Genomic DNA, 27,664 nt, shown 5'->3' with positions numbered 1-27,664 from the left:
CCAGATAACAAAGGACTGTGATAAGTGTGAGACAACCCATACAAACATTCAGGAAAAAAAAATTAACATAGAATATAATGATTACACAATGTATCATTGTTCTTTTCATAAACCAGTTTTTCCAAATAACATAGGATTAAAACCCATAGAGGCCCTAAGCATGTAAAAGATTTTGATTCTCCTAAATATATATAATTCAAAATATAAACAGACCATAATGTAAATTATTTATTTCTCAAACTGAAACTAAACTAACAGCAAGATGGAAAATAGTGTTTAGTTTTGTATACTTCCACTTTTTTTATTTATATTTGAAAAGTTTTCTCCTACATTTTTTTAATTGCAAAGTCTTTGATCAGAGCTTTACCATGACACCATGAACACTTCAAAATTACATTTCCAATTACATAAATATTATTTTAGCAAGTTTTAAGTGATTTCCTTGTGCCATAAAACCATTTACCATTTCTGTGGTGCTCTGCTTCCCTTGATGCTCTAAGCATATGCTTATTTTAATGGTCAAACCAGTGCTAGGTTGGACACTCTCTCCATCCATGCATAAATACATTGTGAGTATGTCTGTATTTTGGAATATGTAAATGAAAGATGAAGAGTGTACTCATACTCAGTATACAGCTGTAGAGTTCATTTATTCATTTACTGAAAGCAGAAGTTTCACTCTGTTGCCTGGAAGACTGCCAATTGAGAAACTCAGAGTAGTAAAAAAACAAAATGTGTATTAGTACTATAATGCACTTGCCCAAACATTTTAACATACTAAAATATGCTGGATGTAAGCGGATGCATATTAGTTTGATCCCACACAACTAAGCAACATGATGATGTTTAACCCCAAGTATGCTGTGACAGAGCTATGACCATCTGATAGTTTTAAGGATACATAGGGCTATATTATCCAATGTGTTCTTTCCTAATTTAATAGGTTAGGATGAGTGTATGTTCAGAAGGGTCTGCATGTTTTCAGATCAAATTGAAACAGAGTATCCACAGTATTGCAGTTTTTTTGGTTTTTTCCTCTAACTATTCAATTGGCTCTCAATACTAAGCATCTTTTCCAGTAAAGTTAACTGTGAATATTAAGCAATCACAAGAAAACCTGTAATAAAAGCCCATATTTACAATGCTTAAAGTGCAACAACTAAATATTCCTTTAAATGTCATCTGAATTCTTGGACAATAAGCCCAACATAGAGGAGATGGCAATAGCTAAAATATAGTTTGCTATCTTTGATGGTTTTGTAAATTTGGAAACTCAGAGGAGAAACATATATAAAAAAATTGGAACCGGACAACATCAAATCCATCAGATACCTCTAATAATTTTAAAGTTCCATGCTAAACTATTATTGTAATAATTTAATAAATAAGAGAACTGTAATCTATATACTAATTTTTTATTTACAAACTGCAGCTCTTTCTTTTAATTTATATCACCACTTCTCCCAAGTTGCCTCCACTATCAAGACTCATTATCATTTTAATGTCCACTCTTCCATGCTTGCATGAGTCAGATCTTCAACAGCCAATTGTCTTGTTATTAACCCTCACCTGTTTCCATGTTCTCACAAAATATTGGAAATGAATGACAGCTATCACATGTCAAAACAAGGGGGCACAAATACACATACATGTATATGATGGGTTTTTTTTTTTATAGTTTCCCCACTACCAAATCCACCCACAAGGATTTGATTGCTCTAGGGAAATAGCAGAAGATACTTGTCCAAGTTGACATGCAATGGGACTGAACCCAAAACCATGTGGTTGTGAAACAAACTTCTTAACCACACATCTCTGGATATCCTAGGAATGTTATTGATAACAGATGGGGATCCACTCCAAGATGAAAGTTATCTCTCACTGGTTTAATGACATGCTTGTCCTCAAGATTTTAGAATTTAGATTTCTGACTTAAAAATGACTGAACAGCGCATACAAAAATGTGTGGTGGTGAAAGGCTGAATACATAAAGTATAAAAATACAATATTTGTACAAAAATTACTGATTTTGAAATATTTTTACTGAAGTATTTTAGTTTTGAAAATTTTGTCCACTTTCAATCATTGGTGTTTTACTGTTGAATATTCTTTTAGCTGCACTAAATATACAGTTAAATGAAATCTTTGAGTTAGGTGACTGAAGCAAGCAGTTACCATATTTTCTGGTATGTAAAGCACACATTCTTATCCGGAAATTCCCCTCAAAAGTCCCTCACCACCTTATATAGAGTTAAGGAAAGTATTGCAACTTAGCCTACCATAAATAGCTTACAAAAGGGCATCAGTCTAAATTTTCATGGTTCCTATATATGAAAATGTGAAATATTCAGCTTGGTGATTTGGGTTTGGCTGCAGGTTTTTCTTGCAGATTAGGCTTGCCGAAATTGTGGCGTACCTTACATATACAAAAATACGGTATATGTTTGATCAGTGGCACAATACCAATAATAAAGTTTCAATTTATCACTTTTTAACTTCAAAGAAATAAAGCCTCTAAAATAATGTAAACATGGGGAAATTATTAGAATGATAAAATATACACAATCCAACATGTACTTGTAATAGCTAAAATAAACTGAAGTAACACAGAGGCACACATATATATGGACGTGTGCATAAAATCATGTTTATATCCACAGCATAACAATAATTTTTCATAAAGTTAAATTGAAAAAAAGAAACAAAAAAAAACCCCAGCTTACCTTTGATACCATCTGATTTTTCTCCAGTCATCTGGTAAAGGTAGTTAAGAATCACCTCTCTCGGTTCTTCATCTCTCTTCAGAGAGAACATGGGTAGAGAGCGGATAGGTTTGCCCCATTCAGCATGCAAAGCAGCTTTACTCTCCACTAATAAAATGGAATAGTTGCTGGGATGAAACTCTCGAGAAGAGAAACTGCTGACACTTTTTTTGGGCTTAATTACAGCCACAACCACCTCCATTGGAGCAGTAACTTCATTTACTTAGGATATAACTGGAGAAGAGAATGTAAATAAAGAAAATTATTGTTCCATGCTTGTTATTGCTGTTTAATCTAAAATTGATGCTAGTTGAATAAACCTATGTTCAAAAACACTCCAGTTATAATGTTCCTATCTTTTTTTCTACCTATAGTATATCCCAGATTATATTATAGGAAAGTTGGTTATCCATCATTAGATGTATACCTGACTTTCCTATATAAAATTAAGAATATAACGGAACGCTGAACTCCGGACTATCAACTTAAACAACATTTATTCAGATGGTAAATATATACATCTTTAGCTCTTGTTTGTTGTTACAGCTTCTGTGTGTGTGAGCATAGTTGTTAGGACGTTGGTATGTAGATGTAAGCGAGCTGTCGAGTGCAAGTCCGAAAGATGGAGAGTGACAGCTAAACACGTCCATGCTCTATTGCTGGCCAGCAAGAAAGAGTCTGTCTCCAGGTTGGAATGTTGAAGACACTGCTTGACACGTCCATGCTCATGGCCGGCCGACCGAGAAAGAGATAGAATAGAAGCGAGAACGCTTGGTTGTTTAATTCCACGCATGCATGAGACTACGCATGCGCACGGCGTTACTACAATATTATATAATGTGTGCCCTCTTCCTTTTTAGGATGATAGGGTGATATTTCTAGATCATGGAATCACTTAGGGGCTCCCTATTTATATTTGTCAAAGGTAGATAGATCAATAACTAATTGACTGGTTGAAAACTCTAATATTTTCAAAAACTTGTCATACTGTTTTGAGTTCAAATTCTACCCGAGTTTGCTATGACAAGTACCTATAAGATATTAATCTCAATTTTATAAATTTTGATTTATATTCACAAGCTATATATATATATATATATATATATATATATATATATATATATATGTGTATATATAAAACCTCCAATCTCCATGCTTAGATAGTTCGAGCACCTTCCATATAATTTCAAAAAGCTATTTTGAAAGCTGTACCTATAAGATATTAATCTCAATTTTATAAATTTTGATTTATATTCCCAAGCTATATATTTGAAAGCTGTACCAACCTTGCACAGAAGTTTTCAGCTTGAGACAGACCTATTCGACTCACCAAAGCATAGAAATAAAAGGTGTAGAGATGATGATAAAGTTGATGATGATGCTAGACATTGGCCCCAAAACTTCGATTTAATCATTGGTTAAATCTTAAAAAAACAACAACAGAAAACCCCTATTGCTCAAGTATATTTCAAAGGCTATTTCAGATAGTTAAGTAATAAGCAGTGGAAACAGTAAATTAGTTTTTGTTATCGAGGTGACAATGGAATTAGAGCAAAAAGAAAAGCCAGTGGTATTATACAAGTTCAAAAGGAATGGTAGAAGTCTAAAATGTCAGGAGAAAAGCTATTTTTACGGCAACAAAAAGCTTTCCTATTTGTAAGGTACACTATTTTAAGTAGTATGAGAAGCAAAATGCTGTGTAGCAGTAATTTTTGATGAATAAACTGAGTATAGTATGTCATATGCTTGTTCATGAAGACATGAGTTCAGACAGGAGTTATTGGAGATGGGATTTTATGGTTGGATGTGCTTCCTGTCACCAATCATTATTTGTTTCTCAAAAGTAAGGGGGATTCAGATATTACATCAGTTCAGGGTATGGATATTCATAGAAGGTTGGTAGCAATTTATTGGGACCTTCATAAAAAAAAATCTCAACACCCCCACTTTAATTTTGAGAGGACTCCTGGAGAAAAAAAAGCTGTCTTGTTTCTCCTTTCCTAAGTTTTCTAGGAGGCCCTCCTGATACACTATGGGAATACACGATCAATTGTAATAATAAATTAGGTATGGTTTCAAAACACAAAATCATAGACAATAATAATTCTCACAGTGCACTCTCTGCACAACACAAATATTCTATGCAGTCACCACTCAATAAAATAGCTCTCACAACACATTCTACAGCAGTGGTTCCTGTATGGAATAGTTCACCGTAGATTTTCAAAAATATAATTTCAGCTTTTAGAAACTTCATACTAATGCTTGAGTGTTTAGAAGAATGTGTTAACCCTTTAGCATTTAAATCAGCCATATCCAGCTCAAATATTCTACTTGTTTATAATCAAACTGACTAGAACCAGCCTCTTACACCTATCCAAATGTGTCATTTTCTCGAAGCTACAATTATAATTCATGATTAATTCTAAAAAACAATATGTAAAAATAAGCACTGCATGTGACTGAGTCATCTGAATGCTAAAGGGTTAAAGGCATGTTGTAGTTTTTTTTTTTTATATTTTTCTTTATATTTTTAATTTTGCTTGCAGAGTGAGCCAGCAATTTTTAACCTTCATGTGAAGTGTGCCAGTAATTGTTTTGTCTGATTTCCAGTATACTGTGAAAACAAAATATTGAAAACCACTGCTTTATACAATCACCACCCGCATAATATAATAAAGCCCACATAATTCATACACTACAATTACTACATAATAAAATAACGCATTACATACATAACCAGACATAACCAACACCTATAAGATATCTCATGCACCACTACAAACTGACACACTCCATGTTGTAAACAATTGTTACCCAATAATATAACACAATACTCTACACACTTGTTACCCTCTCCTTATTTAACACAATGTATACAACATATGTAATACAATCACCACCCAACAAATTAACACAATTCACATAACACATATAGACCACAGAAGATACAACACAGTTTTAACATAAGAAACAGCAAAATAATACTAACGACACAATGAAACAGATGTAGCATACAAAAGACAATATTGCACACATGTTTTAGAACTACAATAGAAACATTGTATGAAGGTTAACAACACAATATAATAATTGTTCCTAACATAGGCACAGGGCCACAAGTTTGGGAGACGGTGTTGACTGATTAAATCAACTGCAGTATGTGACTGGTACTTATTTTATTGACCTCCAGCAAGATGAAAGGCAAAGTAGATTTTGACAAGATTTGAACCAAGACTGCAAAGTGCCATAACTAAATGTTGCAAAGTATTGTATCTCACACTTTACCATTTCTACTACTCCATCAACTTAAAACAGTTTCTAATTTAGGTACAAGCAGTGATGACACGTGTATAGGAACTGCAGCATCCCCTATTTCCACTTGAGATTATCGATAACATTCAATATAATCAGTCCTTTTTCTTTAATTCTTTCTTTATACTTGTACATTATATAATCCTTAAGCTTAATGTCAGTAGCCATCCCCTAGTTTATGAAAAAAATACAAAAATCCTTGAACAGAACTGCATGCGTCACAGTTCCAGCGACACAGTGTTTGGCTGTTGTGCGCATGCTCACATGTTCGAGATAGGAAGCTTCACGCTAGGGAGAGAGAGCATTGTGTGAACAACAGTGCCGACTCTTGTGTTCCAGTGAAAGGTAGTGTTTCTTTTTGACTCTGCATGTGTTGTGCTTAAAAACATGTTTATATTCCTTGAATGTGATAGAGTGTAGAATTAGATTATTATACTGCTTCCAGCTTCAGTGTTGCTGCCAGGATTTGAAAAATAGGGCACATTTCGCCACACTTATTTTGTGATTTAGGTGGGATTTTTGAAAAACAAGAGGGTATTCATGGTGGTGTTCAGTGAACAAATTAAACACACTACCCAGCAGTGGCTAAAACGCGAACCGATCAAGTTTATGTATAAATTTTCTTTTTATGTTTGTTTCCTTTAACACAATATTAAAACAACGGCTAAAAATTTTCTGAAGCAGCACCCCCACTAATTTTATCTACAAGCCACCACTAGGTACAAGATAAGAATTTTGAGGGGAGGGTCTGGTTGATGAGATCAATTCTATTATTTGATCCCCAAAAATATGGAAGGCAAAGTTGACCTTGGCAAGATTTGAATTCAGACATAAAGGCCGGAACAAATATCAAAGCATTTTTGTCTAATGCTCTAATGATTCTGCCATTCCACCATGCTAATAATAATAATAATGATAATAATAATAATAATAATAATAATAATTGAGAGTGCTCATGAATTCTGAACAAGAACAGCTAACGTGAGAGAAGAAACCCTACTCCGTATGGAATTACATGGTCAGTTCCACTGTGAAACCAATAAATTAAATGACTAGGAAGGTGGCTCAACAAGGGTGATCTAAAAAAGAATACAGAAAGCCTAATCATCACGGCCCAGGACCAGGCATTGAATACCAACCCAGTGAAAAAGAATATATACCACACAACTGCATTGGACCTCTGCAGAATGTACAGGAAGAGGGTCGAAATAATAATAATCCTTTCTACTATAGGCACAGGGCCCAAAATTTGGGGAACGGGAATAGTCGATTACATTAATCCCAGTACTCAACTGGTATTTAGTTTATTGACCTTGAAAGGACGAAAGGAAAAGTTGACCTCAGTGAAATTTGAACTCAGAACGTGAAGACAGATGAAATACTGTTTAGCATTTTGCCTGGCGTGCTAGCAATTCTACCAGCTCAAAGCCTTAAATAATGATAATAAAACTTCTTTTACACAGGCACACTCATACAATGATGGAGACATAGTGATTACAAAAGTGTGAAGACAGACAGACAATTTATATAAAAATAAAGGGGATATAAATATGGAATATATAAGTATATATATATACAGAGTGTGGTGAATAAACTGTCATCTAAATTACATAAAAATGAAAAAAAAAAACACTGACATCTCACTTTGACAGATATATTTACCAAAATTACATAAAAGTATCTTGAAATACTAAGGAATAAATATATTCAATAAAATCGCTATTAGCTTCAACCACAGCCTCCAGACGACCCAGGGCAGCACTTGATGTAGGCCTCCATGTTGAGTGTGAGGCCATGTGGGAAGATGAATGGAAGTATAATGTTACCAAAATTACTAATCACTCCAGACACCATGATGTTGACTGGATGTTTGATTTTTATCACTCTCAGTATATGTCCTCAGATTGACACCCAAACACTCTGAAATGTTCGTATTGGAGCTTCCGATGCAAATGCCAAGCAGTACAGTATGTTTTTTACAAATTTCTGTCAGAGTGAATTGTGTCATGGTGTTGTTTTTCTCACAGATGGTGCCCAACAGACCCTCCGATACTGTGTAGTTGACAAAATCAAAAACAATGCGCAAGCATGAAATTAAAAATATTAAATGGTGACAATTTACCCATCACACCTTATATATATATATATATATATATATATATATACAAAATTAAGAGGAATGACCAGCAAAAGTGGACTCCTATATGCTAGAAATAGATGCCAAATCACCTAACCACGCTGAAATTTTTTTCTTGAGAACATATTCTTCGTGGTTAGGTGATTTGGCATCTATTTCTAGCATATAGGAGTCCACTTTTGCTGGTCATTCCTCTTAATTTTGTATGTAATATGATTTTAATCTTCGGATTCTTTTAAATATGCTAGACCACTGGTTTTAATTGAATATTATCAATTTTTACCCTTATTATTAAATATATATATATATATATATATATATATATATATATATACTATATATAAAACAGAGAAGTGTGTGTAATCGCTTTTCACGTGAAATCGACTTCACCAAATGCTTCCATACTTGTAATGCATGAATAATTTGACCTCGGATAAATCTTAGGCTCTTCATTTGATTTTTTAAATTAAAAATAAATAATATTGCTTTATATTTAAGATTCACTTCTTTAAAAAGGTTCCTCAATGTCAACTTCCGGTATTGACGTAACAACCGCAAAAAGCTTCACTTTCTATTTTGTGTGTTCGTGTGTATGAGAGAGAGGGAGAGAGAGAGAGAGAGAGAGAGAGAGTAAATACTACATACACACCGCTCTCTCACTCTGTCTCACACACATACACACACACACCTTGACTCACTTACACTGTCTCTTACAAATACACACATACATAAATGTATACAAACATATTTACAAAGACACGTGTATATGCGCGCGCATGCGTGTTTGTAAGAGACAGAGTGTGAGTGAGTCAAGGGCTGTGTTGTCATATGCATACATCCAAAGATGTATGTATATTATGCATGTACGTATACATGACAACAAACCTCTCTCTCTCTCACTCACACTCTGTCTCTTACAAACACACACATACATAAATGTATACAAACATATTTACAAAGACACACGTGTGTATGCGCGCGCGTGCGTGTTTGTAAGATACATAGTGTGAGTGAGTCAAGGGCTGTGTTGTCATATGCATACATCCAAAGATATATGTATATTTATGCATGTACGTATACATAACAAACCTCTCTCTCTCACTCACACTCTGTCTCTTACAAACACACACATACATAAATGTATACAAACATATTTACAAAGACACACGTGTGTATGCGTGCGCGCGTGCGTGGAGGGGGGGGCTCCACAATCGCCATTTATTTCAATTACTCTTCTGAGGATATTCACGTAAATCATTTTTTTCATTTAATCATCATCATCATCGTTTAACGTCCGCTTTCCATGCTAGCATGGGTTGGACGATTTGACTGAGGACTGGTGAAACCGGATGGCAACACCAGGCTCCAATCTAATTTGGCAGAGTTTCTACAGCTGGATGCCCTTCCTAACGCCAACCACTCAGAGAGTGTAGTGGGTGCTTTTACGTGTCACCCGCACGAAGGCCAGTCAGGCGGTACTGGCAACGGCCACGCTCGAAAGGGTGTATTTTATGTGCCACCCGCACAAGAGCCAGTCCAGGGGCACTGGCAACGATCCCCATTTTAATTTTCGTAAAAGTTTCCAAGTACCAATGAGGCTTTTTGGCACATCTTCAATTTTCCCCATTCATGAGAGGCGCCCAGCCATCATTCATCTGAGAGTCCATCTACAGAATATCCTCAAATTTCTATACAGCATATTTTGCCTTTTTTCTTCAAGTATATAAGCAACAATTTCATTCCCGAGCAACGCCGGGTGCCTCTGCTAGTATATATATATATATATATATATATATATATATATATACTGTAGTACCACAGTTTTTGAACAACTCTTATCATGAATAAATCATGCTTTATATATATATATATATAATGTACGATATATATATATATATATATATATATATATGGAGTAAGTTAAAAATGTGATCATTTTTTAGACCACTGAGTTTGCGTCAGAGTTCCCTACTACACTGATTATCATCTCACACATTTCCTCCAGGAAATGAAGATTTTTCATCCTCAAAGAGCCCATGAACATTTCAGGCTGGAGGAGGTGAAAAAGGGCTTGGAAGTTGTTCAAGTACAATATTTAGTAAAATTGGAAAATTATTCTAATAAGCAGTCTGGAGTTCTCTTGAGGTGGTGGGGTGTATTTTTTCTGTTCTTGCCATTTGGCAGTTGTCTTCACTTTCTGGCAGTTTTCCTCTTGCTCTTTCTGCATTTTGTTACCCACATCACAAGATGAAGGGATAATGATGTTGGTAGAATTCAGTGTTTTAAAGAGTGACTTGAAAACAAAGTCTCAAATTTAGGAGAGAGGGAATAGTTAATTATATTGACACACTACATAACTATATTCACTAATTTCTGAGACAGATGATGAAGTGAATATTCTGACTAGTCTTAGAGTTGCAACTAGCGATAAGACAGGCAGTGCTGTTGGGACAGCAACCTTTAGCTTTTTGTTGTTGCTGGTTTTCTGCTGCTTGTTGCCCTTTTTCTTTCTATAACTTCTGAAATCTTTGGGGCAGAAAGACCTCAAGTGGCTCTTGCTGTCACAAGTATAACAGCTGGGCTCTCAACCTTTACCACTAACCTTACTGGTTGAGTTTTTGAATCCATAACTGAGCAAAACTTTGGAATGATCATATAGTCTTGAGGGATCAAGTGTGAGATGATGGTCAGTGTAGTAGGGTACTCTGATGCAAACTCAGTGGTCTAAAAAACGATCATACTTTTAACTTACTCCATATATATACATATATATATATATATATATATATATATAACTTTTATAAAGAATATGTAACTGAACTTACATTGAGTGCTCTATTATTTTGAGCAAATAAATATATATATATATATATATATATATATATATATATATATATATATATTTTTATATTATTAATAAATTCATAAACTTATCAATAATATTCTCAGGAAATCAATATTTTATATTTCGAAAGATATATATCCAATATGACATGGTAATATAATAAATTTAAAATATACGAAATATAAATATAAATATGTATAAAAATATGAATGTAGGTAAAGATACATGTGAATATAAATGCGTATAAAAATTTATGCGTAATTAAGCATGAATATTATAAAGTCTAAAATATAAAAAAACCTAAAATTAAAAAAATTAAACATCTGACGATCGTTTCGCGGATATTGATATAATATTCATGCTTAATTACGCATAAATTTTTATACGCATTTATATTCACATGTATCTTTATCTACATTCATATTTTTATACATATTTATATTTATATTTCGTATATTTTAAATTTATTATATTACCATGTCATATTGGATATATATCTTTCGAAATATTAAATATTGATTTCCTGAGAATATTATTGATAAGTTTATGAATTTATTAATAATATAAAAACACACACACACACATATATATATATATATATATATATATAATTTGAAGAAAAGCAACAAAAATTCAATAGGTTATAGCAGTATGTACGTTTCGTACAAACTTCATTTATTCATGTAGTGAGAACACTACATGAATAAATGGAGCTTGTACGAAACGTATGTACTGCTATAACCAATTGAATTTTTGTTGCTTTTCTTCAAATTTTATTCACCAAATCTCTTGATTTTGTTTTTGGTTTTTACCCTACCAAATTCTGGTGCCTCAAACATTTTAAGTACCACATTTAATCTTTTGATTAAATCTATATGCCTAGTTGTTAGGGCAGCGGACTCGCGGTCATAGGATCGCGGCTTCGATTCCCAGACCGGGCGTTGTGAGTGTTTATTGAGCGAAAACACCTAAAGCTCCACGAGGCTCCGGCAGGGGATGGTGGCGAACCCTGCTGTATTCTTCCACTCACGGTGGTGCACCAGCATGACCGCAGCCACTTGGCTGAAACACATAAATAAATAAATAAATATATATATATATACTAGCAGAGGCACCCGGCGTTGCTCGGGAATGAAATTGTTGCTTATATACTTGAAGAAAAAAAGGCAAAATATGCTGTATAGAAATTTGAGGATATTCTGTAGATGGACTCTCAGATGAATGATGGCTGGGCGCCTCTCATGAATGGGGAAAATTGAAGATGTGCCAAAAAGCCTCATTGGTACTTGGAAACTTTTACGAAAATTAAAATGGGGATCGTTGCCAGTGCCCCTGGACTGGCTCGTGTGCGGGTGGCACATAAAATACACCATTTCGAGCGTGGCCGTTGCCAGTACCGCCTGACTGGCCTTCGTGCGGGTGACACGTAAAAGCACCCACTACACTCTCTGAGTGGTTGGCGTTAGGAAGGGCATCCAGCTGTAGAAACTCTGCCAAATTAGATTGGAGCCTGGTGTTGCCATCCAGTTTCACCAGTCCTTAGTCAAATCGTCCAACCCATGCTAACATGGAAAGCGGACGTTAAACGATGATGATGATTAAATGAAAAAAATGATTTACGTGAATATCCTCAGAAGAGTAATTGAAATAAATGGCGATTGTGGAGCCCCCTCCACGCACGCACGCACGCATACACACGTGTGTCTTTGTAAATATGTTTGTATACATTTATGTATGTGTGTGTTTGTAAGAGACAGAGTGTGAGTGAGAGAGAGAGGTTTGTTGTCATGTATACGTACATGCATAAATATACATACATCTTTGGATGTATGCATATGACAACACAGCCCTTGACTCACTCACACTCTGTCTCACAAACACGCACGCGCGCGCATACACACGTGTGTCTTTGTAAATATGTTTGTATACATTTATGTATGTGTGTATTTGTAAGAGACAGTGTAAGTGAGTCAAGGTGTGTGTGTGTATGTGTGCGAGACAGAGTGAGAGAGCGGTGTGTATGTAGTATTTACTCTCTCTCTCTCATACACACAAACACACAAAATAGAAAGTGAAGCTTTTTGCGGTTGTTACGTCAATACCGGAAGTTGACATTGAGGAACCTTTTTAAAGAAGTGAATCTTAAATATAAAGCAATATTATTTATTTTTAATTTAAAAAATCAAATGAAGAGCCTAAGATTTATCCGAGGTCAAATTATTCATGCATTACAAGTATGGAAGCATTTGGTGAAGTCGATTTCACGTGAAAAGCGATTACACACACATCTCTGTTTTATATATAGTATATATATATATATATATATATATATATATATATATATATCATCATCATCATCGTTTAACGTCCGCTTTCCATGCTAGCATGGGTTGGACGATTTGACCGAGGACTGGTGAAACCGGATGGCAACACCAGGCTCCAATCTAAATTTGGCAGAGTTTCTACAGCTGGATGCCCTTCCTAACGCCAACCACTCAGAGAGTGTAATATATATATATATATATATATATATATATATATATATATATATCATCATCATCATTTAACGTCCGCTTTCCATGCTAGCATGGGTTGGACGATTTGACTGGGGACTGGCGAAAATATATATATATATATATATATATATATATATATATATATATATATATATATATATATATACATACACAGTTGTACCTCAGTTTTCGAACAACTCATACCCCATTTCCCAACCACATGTCATTCTTCATGGTCTTTGTATTTACTATCCACCTTTATTGTGCCACATGGTCACAAGCCAAGTATCAATGTCACTAGCAACACCCTCAACTAGACAGTTGCATTGACCCAACTATGGGTGGGTGTGCATCACACTATTTCAACCTGTTTCTGGCCTCAAAGACGTAAACTGACACTACCTATTTGCCTTTTCTTTACTCAATGGGTAGGATGCTGTGTCACATGTCAGGGAGTGTTTCCTTTAACAGATTTTTTTGAGGAGGCATACAAAAAGTCCCCACCCACCTTGTGAAGCAGAACATCAGATCTCTCTTTACCCACTCTTGGGTAAAAGTCTTGCCTAAGAAGATGGAGTCCTTTGTGACATACCTCTGTCATTGCTTATGTCCAGAATATATTTCTTTGATGTGACACTTGCAAATATGTGTAAAAAGCAGTGTTGATGTGATTACCTTTGTTGTTGTTAAGTGAGTAATTAATATCACAAGCATTCATGCTAAAAGCACATTCATATTAAAAGTATCAGAGTACAACACATACAAATAAAAGAAATGGTTAAGAAGGAATATTAACCCTTTAGCATTCAAACCAGCCATATCTGGCCCAAATATTCTCCCTGTTTTATGTTCAAACTGGCCAGATTCAACCTCCCACACCTATCATACAATGTCATTCTAAAAGTAAACGACCAACATCATTGAAATTTAAAAGCCACAAGATAATACATAATGAATTCAAAACAACATGGATAAATAAACATTCCATTTGACAGAGAAATCTGAATGCAAAAAGGTTAAAGATGTGTTAGATTAATATTCAAAACAGAACTAAATGCAATAAATAATATTGTAGCTGGTCCAGTAGTAGGTTGTAATTATATTCTCAGGTGGATGCTAATTGAACTAGCAAGTTTAGTTAAGAAAAACAATGGCTGTATTTAGAATACACCACCCAAAATCTGACATAGAAAGATTATACCTAGCACAAATACAGAAAGGTAGGAGGAATAGGCAATAAGGAAACTATATTATCAACTATTCAATGTAGACCAAAAAAAAAAAAAAAACTATCTAGTAAAGAATAATTGAAAACTAATAAAAATAGCTGCAGCTCCCACCCCACTAAAAAAAAATACTGTTTTCTGTCTTCAAGAAAACTAACAAATACAAAATGGGAAGTTGAGAGAAGTGATAAATAATAGAAAATGTCAAGAAGATAAAAAGAAGTTAGAAATGAGGCAACAAAATGCCATGTTAAAGCAATAGAAAGAAAAGTCCCTACATGGTTAAAACCTGAAAAAAGTAAACAGAGTGCTAATAGAGAAAAACAGCAGCACCTGTTGAGAATGGAATGAAATGATTTGGAACAGGTGACTGGACATTCAGCCAGTTTTAGCATTGGAGGTAAACACATGCATGTGTGCACAGAAATATACACATACAGATAGGAGTGAGTGACAGAAAGGAAAGAATGAGAGAAACATTAAAACGTCTGATGCCAAATAAGTCAATGCCAAAACATCTCATACCCTGTTGAGAAGTGCAAGACTCAAAACTGAAAAATTACTGATTGCAGAATAGGATCAAATCCTCATCAGAAACACCCAAAACATGTGATGAAATAGAATATATTAACTGCAGAATATGTGGTGATTGGGAAGAAACAGTGAAAATATTGTCTCTAGCTACCGAGATCCATTCAATGAAGACATCTACAAGCATGACAAAGCTGGGGCAGCATTAGGAAATACCATCAGAAAAGAGGTTGTGTAGGTTTACAGTAGAAGGGGTTCTTAAGGAATGATAAGGTAATCATACTTTGGGATCTGTCAATCTACGCACAGAGAGAAATTATGGTTAATAGGGCAGACATTGTTATCAAAGACAAATAGGGAAGGAAGTAGTTCGAAATCGAACAACTGGCAAAAAAAGAAAAAAAAAAGAAAAATGTATCTCTCAAAAGAAATGGAGAAAAAATTCAAGTATAAAACTTTGAACAAACAATTCCTATAATAAAATGTACCTTGGGGATAGTTTTAAAAATAGGCAAATCTATAAGCCAATCGCGATTTATAATTACGTGTAACATACAGACAGTAGAACCATTAAGCACTGTATACATTAGTTTGATAACTGTCAATAAAGTCAAAACCAAAACAAAACACAGCATGTACACAAGGCCCACAGACAGGCGCTCAGTAATGCAATGAAAATATGTAACAAAAATAACACTGAATAATAACAATCGTGATTGGTACATATTTTAGCGACCCGGAAGGATGAAAAGAAAGTCGTTCCCAGTTGGATTGGAACTCAAAACAGTGGGCTTTTTTTTTTTTTATTCAGACGTCTGAAAGATATCTCGCTACAGACTGCACCATTTAAGTTAATAAAGAAATTACTTTTTTACTTTCTAACTACTTTTCTTTCTCACTCGCTATGTAATTTATTTAAATTTAGAAAGTGCCCATGACCTTTGCAAATCCTTCTAGACTGTGAGATCGATGCAGTTGATATGCTTTTGTGTGTGTGTGTGTGTGTGTGTGTTTGCGCGCGCACGCGCACACACACACACAGAGGATATACCAAAGCGGTTTAATTTACCCACCTACCTCCAGCGACATTTTAGAGACGCAAAATGTAAGTTGCTGTCAACAATAGCGTGGGATAGAAGACATGCCTCGGGTGTCTCCATAGTAATCTATTCTCAAGTAAAGAGATTACACACAAGTTCTACTGTCAATTTAATCTCACAGGAACATACAAAACATCTGAGCATACAAACGAATACAGCATACATTTATACACAAATTATAGCACATTTGTATACATACGTATAAACTTAAACGCACGCCGCGTACAAACGCATATACGTGCAAGCGAAAAAACAAAAAACTTAATTAAAATAGTAGTAATAATAATATTGATGATTTCTTTTATAATAATAAAAATAAAAAGATTGCGCAGTAAAAAATAACATGGAATGAAAGCTGTTGTGCAAAGCCTAATTTTACCTTTAACTTTGTCCAATTTATGAAGGAATAATGATGATCGTTATAATGATTGCTTCGGTTCCTTTTGCATATATGCGATGAAGAAGACATATCTATGCTAGGCAGCACTTCGGTTTAATAGAACTGTTCTGGAAGAGAAGGAATAGAAGGATAAACCAAATATTCATAGTTCAATAGAGTTACTTTATACAGTATAGATTCGTGCGTGCAGGTGTTCATACGAGGAAACTACTAATGTAATTTATCTGTACAGAGGTATGATATAACTTTTGACACTATACACACCTTATGAAAAGAATAAAATTAACAAGTGTCATATAAGGAAAAGGACAACTTTTACTATGTAAATATAATTTGTGTTCTACAGTTGTGAGTTCCCCTTAAAAAAAAAGCCCCCAAAACTAGAACCACATTTTAAAGCAAAGTGCTCAAAACATAGAGTGGACATACTTATTAAAATAATGTAGAATGCAGTTTAAAGACTTACTCATTCTATTTGTATGAAGTCGTTTACGGGATTGTGATGAAATTAAACACCTGGTCAAGTAAAACGCGTGTGTGTATATATTATACATAAATATAATACACAATATATAAACGGAGAATACATTTAAATTTTAATGTTACAATCATGTCATATAGTAGGCTTTCAAGTTGGAATTTTCTTTAGCAGTAACTTTAAAAGCTTTCTGGACCTCCACTAAATGTATTTAAATTCGTAAACTATTGTTTAAAGAGTAAATAGTTTTTAACCAACAAGTGCTTTCTATTAATGATGAAAATTACCAGAAAAACTATACCCACCTCCAATAAAAACCAAAAACACAACCAATAAATAAAATACTTACATATGAAAGACATACAACAAGAACAATAAACCATTGTGTAGTATAAGACAATAATTATACACCAAATATATATTTATATATTCATATAGATGCCCATTAAGTAAGGTCACTAACAATCAGAAAAGTTGTACTTTTCTTATGAAGTGACAGGCCAAACTTTTCTCGAAAACATGCTTTTTCGAAGCCGTCTTTTCGTAAACATTAATTAACGCCAACAAATTTATATAATTATAATTACAAAAAGTGTAACATTAACAACAATAACAACGGTAAATATCATTAACAATCCTAGTTATTTTCTCACTTTACTATTTTTTATTATTTATTTATTTATGATTTGCTGTTTCTTTTTAGCCCAAGTCATTGCCGATCCAGCAGACCTATGATCGAAGGTATTCCAGCCGTAAGCATCCTGTCTTTTTAAGAGTAACTTGATCGGCATTATTTAATGTACAGTCTTCTTTTTTCATAATCCTTTTTCTGGATGGTAGGGTGTGGTTTAAGTGACATTGGGCAGCAAACTTTTAATTGATACTTCTAATCTAATTAGAAAAAATAATAAGGTACTCAGATATCTGGATGGTTGTACATTTACAACCAACCGTACATTTGTAAATGTACAACCATCCAGATATTTGAGTACCTTATTATTTTTTCTAATATATAATTCCTGTACATCACCTCCAAACCTTCCAATATATATATGCACGCGCGTGTATGTATATATATGTGTGTGTGTGTGTGTGTGCGCGCGCGCGCATATAAATAAATGTATTTTTTTCTATCTATCTATCTATCTATCTATCTATCTATCTATCTATCTATCTTTATAACTATATATATATATAGACATATATATAAATACATTCATTACATAAAGGGCTATTACTAACGGAAAAATTTATACTTTGTAGTAATTTTTTTTCCCCAAACTGGTTTTTCACGCAGGATAAAATATAGATTTTATCCTTATATTTCTAAATAAATCTATATGTATGTATGTATTTCTCTCTCTCTCCCTTTCTCCCCCCCTCTCTCTCTATATATAGGTAGATAGCTAGATAGAACGGTGGAGCCCCAGCATGACCACAGCTTTAAAGCTGAAGGAATTTAATGTACTCATCAATTCTCTCTCTCTCTCTCTCTCTCTATATATATATATATACATTCTTTTACTTGTTTCAGTCATTTGACTGCGGTCATGCTGGAGCACTGCCTTTAGTCGAGCAAATCGACCCCAGGACTTATTCTTTGTAAGCCTAGTACTTATTCTATCGGTTCTTTTGCCGAACCGCTAAGTTACGGAGACGTAAACACACCAGCATCGGTTGTCAAGCGATGTTGGGGGAGAAGACACACAAACATACACACACACACACACATACACACACATATATATATACGACGGGCTTCTTTCACTTTCCGTCTTTTAAATCCACTGACAAGGCTTTGGTCAGGCCGAGGCTACTGCAGAAGGCACTTGCGCAAGGGACCACGCAGTAGGACTGAACCCGGAACCATGTGGTTGGTAAGCAAGTTACTTGCCACAAGGCCACTCCTGCGCCTATTATACATATATGTATACATTTATATATATATATATATATATATATTCTTTTACTTCAGTCATTTGATTGCGGCCATGCTGGAGCACCTCCTTCAGTCGAACAAATCGAGCCTAGGACTTATTAAAAAATTGGTAATTTTTAAATAAGAATTATTATCTTAACTCTCCATTTTCTTTCTTTCATTTAAATGAACATGAACTTTATTCTTCATACATACCAATTGATTTAAAGAAATTTCATTTCCCAAAATTACTAGATATGAAACCAGTATTTCCTTGGATGCAACCATCTCCTTACGAGGTTAACTTACCCTCTAAGTGACTTTAATGTGTGTGTGTGTGTGTGTGTGTGTGTGTGTGTGTGTGTGTGCATACCTATGTATAATACATGCACACACATCATATATCGTTATTGGGATTATTAGGATAGAGACAGAATGCAATTTTAATAGCGAGGCAAAAGTAGATATAAAGGAAGAAAACAAATTATGGTAATGAGCAAGAGGATAAGGAGAGAAGGAGAACTGTACAACAGGAATACAGACTGGCAAAGGAAGGTATAATACCAGATCAAATTCAGTATCAAGAATTGGATATGGATATGAAAAAGGAAATAGGAAACAATGTGCAGTAGGATGTGATGAAATAGAAACGACAGAGCTCCTAATAACATGTGTAGTAGATCATCTCTCTGACAGCGAACCCTCAACATCTATATGTGTAGTAGATAGGAAGTAGCTTACTCAACAGTTCCATACCTATTAATAAAATAATTACAAATGCTAAATGTCTATGCAAACAGATACACCATATGACATTTATTCTAGCCAATAATATCTCCTGGCGACAGGGAGAAGTAGTAAAACATCAAAGTTCTACTCCTGTCCGTTCTATTTACACACCAAACATTAATAATTCTTTCTATTATAGGCACACGGCCTGGAATTTGTGGGGAGGGGGATAGTCGATCACATCGACATTAGTACTTGACTGGTAATTTATCGACCCCGAAAGGATGGAAGACAAAGCCGACTATAGCGGAATTAGAACTCAGAACGTAAAGACGGACGAAATGCCACTAAGCATTTTGCCCGGAATGCTAACGATTCTGCAAGCTCGCCACCACAGCAAACAATAATAATCCTTTCTACTAAAGGCACAAGGTCTGAAATCTGGTGGGAGGGGACTAGTCGATTTCATCGACTTCAGTGTTTTACCAGTACTTAATTTATCGACCCCGAAAGGATGAAAGGCAAAGTCGACCTCGGCTGAATTTGAATCCAGAATGTAGTGACGGGCGAAATACCGCTAAGCATTTCGTCCAGCGTGCTAACGAATCTGCCAGTTCGCTGCGTCAACAACAACAACAATAGTAATAATAATAATAATGACTTCAAATTTTTGCCACAAGGGCAACTTAGGGGAGGGGATTAAGTCGATTACATCGACCCCAGTGCGTAGCTGGTATTTATTTAATCAATCCCGAAAGGATGAAAGGCAACTACTAAAGGCATCGGAGTATATAAAACTCCTATAATATCAAAGTCAGCGGTCTATCAGATAATAAAGTCGAAGTTGATTATTATGAACTGGGAACGTCATTGTCATGTCGTATTAAGTTGGTCCAAATAAAGCCCCAGTCTCACGCCATCCTTTATATTCGGAAGATTATTCAACTGAATAGCCAATCTTTGACATTGGACATGTAACCTTCTTAAACCAGTACGTGGTCTGATCAATAAGTACCCGGAGTGTTGCATGGTAACGAAGCTAAAGCACGCAGAGTAAAGCTGCTTGGAATAGATTGACCTTGAACTCTGCTGTGCAGGCGCACTAAGTTTTAACGTTCTAGCTCTCTTTCGCTGTTTACAGCAGTGCTTGGAAGAAAGGTGTATAGCGTGTGATCATCGCATTGACCATGACAGAGAAAGTTGAGCGGAGAATCTGCATCAAATTTTGCCAAAAGCTTGGCGATACCTGCTCAGAAGCCTATGCAAAGTTTTCAAAAAGTTTCGATCGTTCTCGACACAATCAGTTGTGCAACTGAAACCCGAGTGTCTTTTTGGTCGGTTGAAAACAGTTTTGGCACAAACTTGGTAGACACGCGTCTCATATCCAAATCTTCAATGATAATGGACTGATCTACACATCTTCTGATAACTCACGGATGGTGATTCGATGATTTCCCTCACAGCTGCCCGCAGAGCTGCGATATTTTTCTCAGTTCTGCTGGTTGCGGGTCTCCCAGGACGCTCGTTAATATCGACATTTTTCGGCCATCTTGGAAATATCTGAACCACTCGTACACTTGTATGCGGCTCATACACTCTTCTGTATTAACTTTCTGCAACTTTGCGTAGGCCTCTGAGCAGGTATCGACATGACAACTTACTCTGTCGTGGTCAATGCGACGATCACGCACTACACGCCTTCCTTCCAAGCACTGCCTTAAACAGCGGAAATGAGCTAAAACGTTAACACTTAGTGCGCATGCACAGCAGAGTTCAAGGTCAATTTTTGCCAAGCGGCTTCACTCTGCGTGCTTTAGCTTCGTTACTGTAGCAACAGTCCGCACACTTATTGATCAGACCTCGAATGTACAACTTATGCAATGCAAAACTAATAACATAACAATGACGTTCACGCAAGCGCACGCATACACACTCATATTAATATCACGTGATCACGTGACCGACTAGGCTCTCAGATGTTGTTAAACATCGCTGGTCACAATGCGCTTTTGCCTTGTTTTATCTTTCAAATGACGCCACCCCGCTGGCCAACATTCCCTTGGGATCGATAGGGGGACTGGAGAAACGAGAAATGAAGTGTTTTGCTCAAGAACGCAACACGCCACCCAGAGATTTTTTTTTTCTTTTTTACTGTTTAGATATTTTTGATGGTCAGTAGTCTCTATGGCAAATCTCAGACAATCTAGTAAAATGATTTGTTTCCGATGCAGAAAACTAATCCAATTTTACTCGAGATATTTTGCTGCACCTACGATCGAATTCATCAACCTCCTTCAATCTACATAGATTTACAGTTTTTTGTGGCTGCAGATATGGTGTTGGTTCATTGATGAGTCATGTGAAACCCTTTTCAAATTTTCAGCTTGCAATGTATAATAACGTGTTTTGTGTTGCAATATGCAAAGAGCATGGTTTAGACCAGTGCTTCTCAAACTATCTGATGTGGTGTACCGGCAGTTTTTTTTTTTCGAATGTGCCAGGGACCAGTAATATTTCTTAGTAGCATTAATTTGTACCGAAGGCGGCGAGCTGGCAGAAACGTTAGCATTCTGCGACGAGTTGGCAGAAACGTTAGCACGCCGGGCGAAATGCTTAGCGGTATTTCGTCTGCTATTAGGTTCTGAGTTCAAATTCCGCCGAGGTCGACTTTGCCTTTCATCCTTTCGGGGTCGATTAAATAAATACCAGTTACGCACTGGGGTCGATATAATCGATTTAATCCGTTTGTCTGTCCTTGTTTGTCCCCTCTATGTTTAGCCCCTTGTGGGCAATAAAGAAATAAGAAACGTTAGTATACCGGGCGAAATGCTTAGCGGTATTTTGTCTGTCTTTACGTTCTGAGTTCAAATTCAGCCGAGGTCAACTTTGCCTTTCATTCTTCCGGGGTCGATAAATCAAGTACCAGTTGCGTACTGGGGTCGATCTAATCGACTCGCCCCCTCCCCCAAAATTTCGGGCCTTGTGCCTAGAGTAGAAAAGTATATTAATTTATACCGGAAACAATATATATATATATATATATATATATATATATATATATATATATATATATATATATATATATATATAAATGAGAATGTGTGTCTGTCTGTCTGTCTGTCTGTGTGAATCCCTAAAACTCGAGAACTACGCAACCAATTTCATTCAAATTTTACACATGCCTTACTTAGGGTTCCAGTTGTGTTTTAGTCAAAAAAAATTTTTTACTTCTTGCAGAGTTCGAGCCCACGGCAACATAATATCTCCTCCACTATTTAAGTATTACGTGTCAAAAGTGAAACAAAAACACTCCTGTCAAATACTTTCACTTTAAAAATGAAACTATTCTACTAACTGAAACAATCACATTTCGATACTGTAATGACAGATACTTTCAGAGAGAGAGAGAAAGAGAGAAAGAGAGAGAGAGATGTATATGAATACATATAGATGTATATGTACACGTTATTCCACTAACTGAAACAATCACATTTCGATACTGTAATGACAGATACTTTCAGAGAGAGAGAAAGAGAGAGGTACATGTAATATGTACACACACACACACACACACACACACATATATATATATATATATATATATATATATATATATATATATATATATATATATATACATGCATACAGATATCTATACATATATACACCCATCACACACAAACACATGCACACAAACACACACATTAGTCATTTGTTTTCTTATCCAAAACTACGTCAAAAGTACTGAACGAATCTTTATGAAATTTGGAAATTATATTCTATGTATAACGGCCATAACTCCCATCAAAATTCATATATTTTTGATGTTGATGAAATTTTAACCCGAACATAACAGATGAGCATTATTTGTAATTCAACGGTACAGATTTCTGCAATGTGGTGCATAAATTGTCAAGTAAATGAGACGCATCTTTGCCTCCACTGATTCACTTGCAAAGTGTTGAGTAAAATTATTTCGTTGCAGACCTCCTTTGGGTCTTTTTATTATCACTGCGACACACATAGTCCCCAGTTGGTAACATTGATTTCAAGGCCCTCCTAGATGAGAGACTGGCATTCCACTTAATGTCTATGTTCCATGCTGGCATGGATTGGAGAGTTATTAATGTAGAAATATGGTATCGTAGCTACTAACAGTTGAGGGTTGCGTAGTCTAGACGGCGTTTTTAGATTTCATTATTCTCTTTAACCCGGGCAAAGCCGGGTATTTCTGCTAGTATATATATATATATATATATATATATATATATATATATATATATATATATATATATATATATATATATATATATATATATATGTATATATATATATATATATATATATATATATATGTATATATATATATATATATATATATATATATGTATATATATATATATATATATATATATATATATATATATATATATATATATATATATATGTATGTATGTATATATATATATATATATATATATATATATATATATATATATATATATATATATATATATATATAATGAATATAACAAAAGTTTACAATTTTTTAATCTTATATTTATTTTGTAAACAAATTACATAAGCATTTTATAAGCATTTCATAATGTTTCTTTCTTTTCTGGAAACTCGCCGCGTACCGGCAGCTGATGGCTCGCGAATCGGCACCGGTCCGCGGACCACCACTTTGAGTAGCACTGCTTTAGACACTGAGACATAGTTAGATCACTACCTTCTTTAAACGATATGATTCAGACGATACAATTGACCTCACTAAAGGTGTGTCGATGAGAAATTCGATCATAGCAGACCAGCGAAGCATGGACAAGCAATATAGAAGAGGTAATATGCAAAAAACGCAAATAAGTCCCAATCTGTTATCTAACTCCATGCTAGGTCAATGAACGACAAACTAACAATATTCCAGCATGGAAGGACTTAGAAATACAAATGTTATCACTTTGCCAAATCTTACATAATGTGTCAAGATGTTAATAGAGGTTGTGCTTCATCTCGGCAGAAGAGAATGAGGTCAGAAAATACGGGATGACAAGAGTGACAAAGCCACCTATGGAGTACAATCTAAATAGTTTAAACTATGAAAAAACAAAACTAGGTGGTGTGTAGCAAACCGTTCCAACCTGCACATTTAGTCTATATTTAAGATTCACACTGTCATAATAGTCTCTTCAAAATATTTTAAGACTGACTTCACGTAGACAACTATTTTGGGGAGGGCTAGTTTCACTAAAGACAGTAGTATTAACACTAAGACATTTGAATTCATTGTTAAGCATTCATACAGGGTATCTCAAAAGTCACCATCTATTTCGGTGACATTCGATTTTTTAAAAAAATTATATTATGCTGTCATAAAGATAAGCATCAGTAGTGCAAATTTGTGTTCTTACAAAATGTTAATCGATTTATCTTAATATTTGTCTAGTTTTTATTGTTATTTTTCAGACCCAACTAATTGATGATGTACGTGAAAGAGCAGGTGTTTGTGGTAACATGGAAGATAAAGGGCTTGAAATACGAAGAATTGAATGGGATCGAGAAGCATTTGCACAGGATCTGCAATTATCGATTCGTAGGATAGCTAACATATTAGAATTTCCCCATGCATCAATCCATGGAATCCTGCGAAATGATTAGAACACAAAAGTTTTTCACAACTTAAACGCAGCGGATCATCCACGCAGATCAGCGATAAATTGAAAGCGCCGATTTAATCAACAAAATTCTGTTCAGTGATGAAGCGACCTTCCACACACGTGGAAAAGTTAATCGTCATAACAGTTACATTTGGGAAAGTGAGAAACCAACTGAACCGCTTGAATGGAAACGAGACACACTGAAAGTGAATGACTGGCTTAGTATGAGAAAGTCAAAGGACTTTATTTTTTGCAAAGACTACGGGTGACGGGAACTGTGTATATTGATATGCTTGAACAATTCTTCGAACCTCAACTTCTCACAGGTGGCATTCTTGAAACTAGTTTTTCAACAGGATGGAGCACTGTGCCATTACACAAAGATTGTACGTAATTATCTTGACAGACGCTTCCCTCGTCATTGGATTGGTCGTGAGGGAACGCAACTATGGGCAACACCCTCATCCGATTTAACACCATTAGAACATTTTCGCTTGGGAGTGCATTAAGTCTATGGTGTAGAAGAATTAGAGATGCAGTAGCGCTTCGAAATCTTATTATTGATGTAGTTCAAAACAACACTTCAAATGCTGGAAATTGTGTTCCAACAAGCAATTTATCGCGGAGCATTAATTCTTTGCTGCATATTCTTTGAAATAAACATGTTATTCAAATTTAAATCAGCGTTTCATAATTCCGATTATTTCTCAAAATGTATAGTGACTTTCGAGACACGCTGTATATTGTGAACCAGTTTGTTGCTGAAAGTTGGGGATATGCACAAAAGACCAAAATTAGGTGGGAAATAGTCAGACGACGAATCTTATTGGACAACAGTAGTCTTTTTCAAATAGGTTTTATTGAAGGCCTTACAATACATGAAGCTGAAAGAAAGTAAATATATAATTACACATAAAGTATTAAATATCATTTTTAATCCTTCTACTGTGGAAAGTATGTATTCCCACTAGAAATTTCAATAAACTTCCCTGTGGAAATTATTTTTGTATACCAATCTATTTTTTGTTGAGGAATGTCAGGATTGAAACTATTTTCTGTTGAGATATGTCAAGTCTTTGAGGCAACGTGACTTGCAGAAAATACCAATTCTATATTTGATAGACATATAAAATCATTACTGGAATAACCATGAAATTTAATTTCGCAGAGAAAGGCTTGAACTTTCAATCATCTGCTTAGTGCAAGCGTGAGAGTCAAAGCAAAAATAGGTGCTGGATAGTGGAATTCTAACTAATCAAGAGAATTGCCAGCTATTTGTTGACATGTGGGCTTGTTACAGACAGTAGTTTGTAATAAGCTCATACACCTACAAATTGTATTCATGAATGTAATAATATATACTATATACAAGCAACTATAGTTAGGTAGGAGCCCTTATTCTTACAATTTATCTATTGTTGGAATCTGGATTAATGTATGCTGCTCATTTGCATATTGTCTGTTTCTCAGATTTATGTTGTATAGTCAACAACCAATTCTAAGCTCATTCTTCCCTAATCATTGCATGTTTTCAGATTTTACTGTTCAAGTTACTTTACTGTACGATATCATACGCCTGATACTTGCTTCATATGTTTTATAGTTTTTGACCGCACAATCATGGCTCTGCAACCAGTTGGTTTCAGTCTCACTGCGCAGCACTTTAGGTAAGTGTCTTCTATTATCGCTCCGGACCGATCAATGCCTTGTGAGTGAATTTGGTAGATGGAAACTGTGTAGAAGCCCGTCATATATATATATATATATATATATATATATATATATATATATATATATATATATAATGTGTGCGTGAATTCATATATATATATATGTGTGTGTATATACAGTGTCGGACTGGGTCTAAAAATATTGGTTGCCAGGAGACTAAGGGGGCCCACCCGCAACTACAATTTAATTTTTACCTTTTGTTAAAAGTATTCTTTTCAACTGTCTACAAACACAGCCAGGCTGAAATAATTAATGCATTCTTCCAGGAGTGAATAAAAAATTCTCAAACTTGAGGGGATGGACCCCTTAGATACTAACA

The 27,664-nt window shown here is 35.0% G+C and overlaps 1 protein-coding gene and 1 long non-coding RNA gene across 2 annotated transcripts in view; one reads left to right on the top strand and one right to left on the bottom strand.

Annotated features, from left to right (window-relative positions):
• Window positions 1–17,818, bottom strand: part of LOC106873217 (krev interaction trapped protein 1) — a 39,812-nt gene extending 21,994 nt beyond the window's left edge. The window contains exons 1-3 of the mRNA XM_089338760.1: window positions 17,660–17,818; window positions 16,812–16,939; window positions 2,609–2,996 (exon numbers count right to left, since the gene is read on the bottom strand). Of these exons, the coding sequence (XP_089194886.1) occupies window positions 2,609–2,964 (356 nt within the window). The 5' untranslated portion in view covers window positions 2,965–2,996; window positions 16,812–16,939; window positions 17,660–17,818. The remainder of the gene's footprint in view (window positions 1–2,608; window positions 2,997–16,811; window positions 16,940–17,659) is intronic.
• Window positions 16,961–26,294, top strand: LOC128251587 (uncharacterized). Its single transcript, XR_016240686.1, has 3 exons — window positions 16,961–17,066; window positions 18,014–18,062; window positions 25,424–26,294. It is a non-coding gene; the product is annotated as an uncharacterized LOC128251587 (long non-coding RNA).
• Window positions 26,295–27,664: the final 1,370 nt, after the last annotated feature.

The sequence above is a fragment of the Octopus bimaculoides genome, chromosome 2, assembly GCF_046866305.1.
Source record: "Octopus bimaculoides isolate indiv1 chromosome 2, ASM4686630v1, whole genome shotgun sequence".
NCBI classification, from domain to species: domain Eukaryota; kingdom Metazoa; phylum Mollusca; class Cephalopoda; order Octopoda; family Octopodidae; genus Octopus; species Octopus bimaculoides.
The sequence above is the reverse complement of the archived record's forward strand: the minus strand, read 5'-3'. Positions and strand labels throughout refer to the sequence as shown.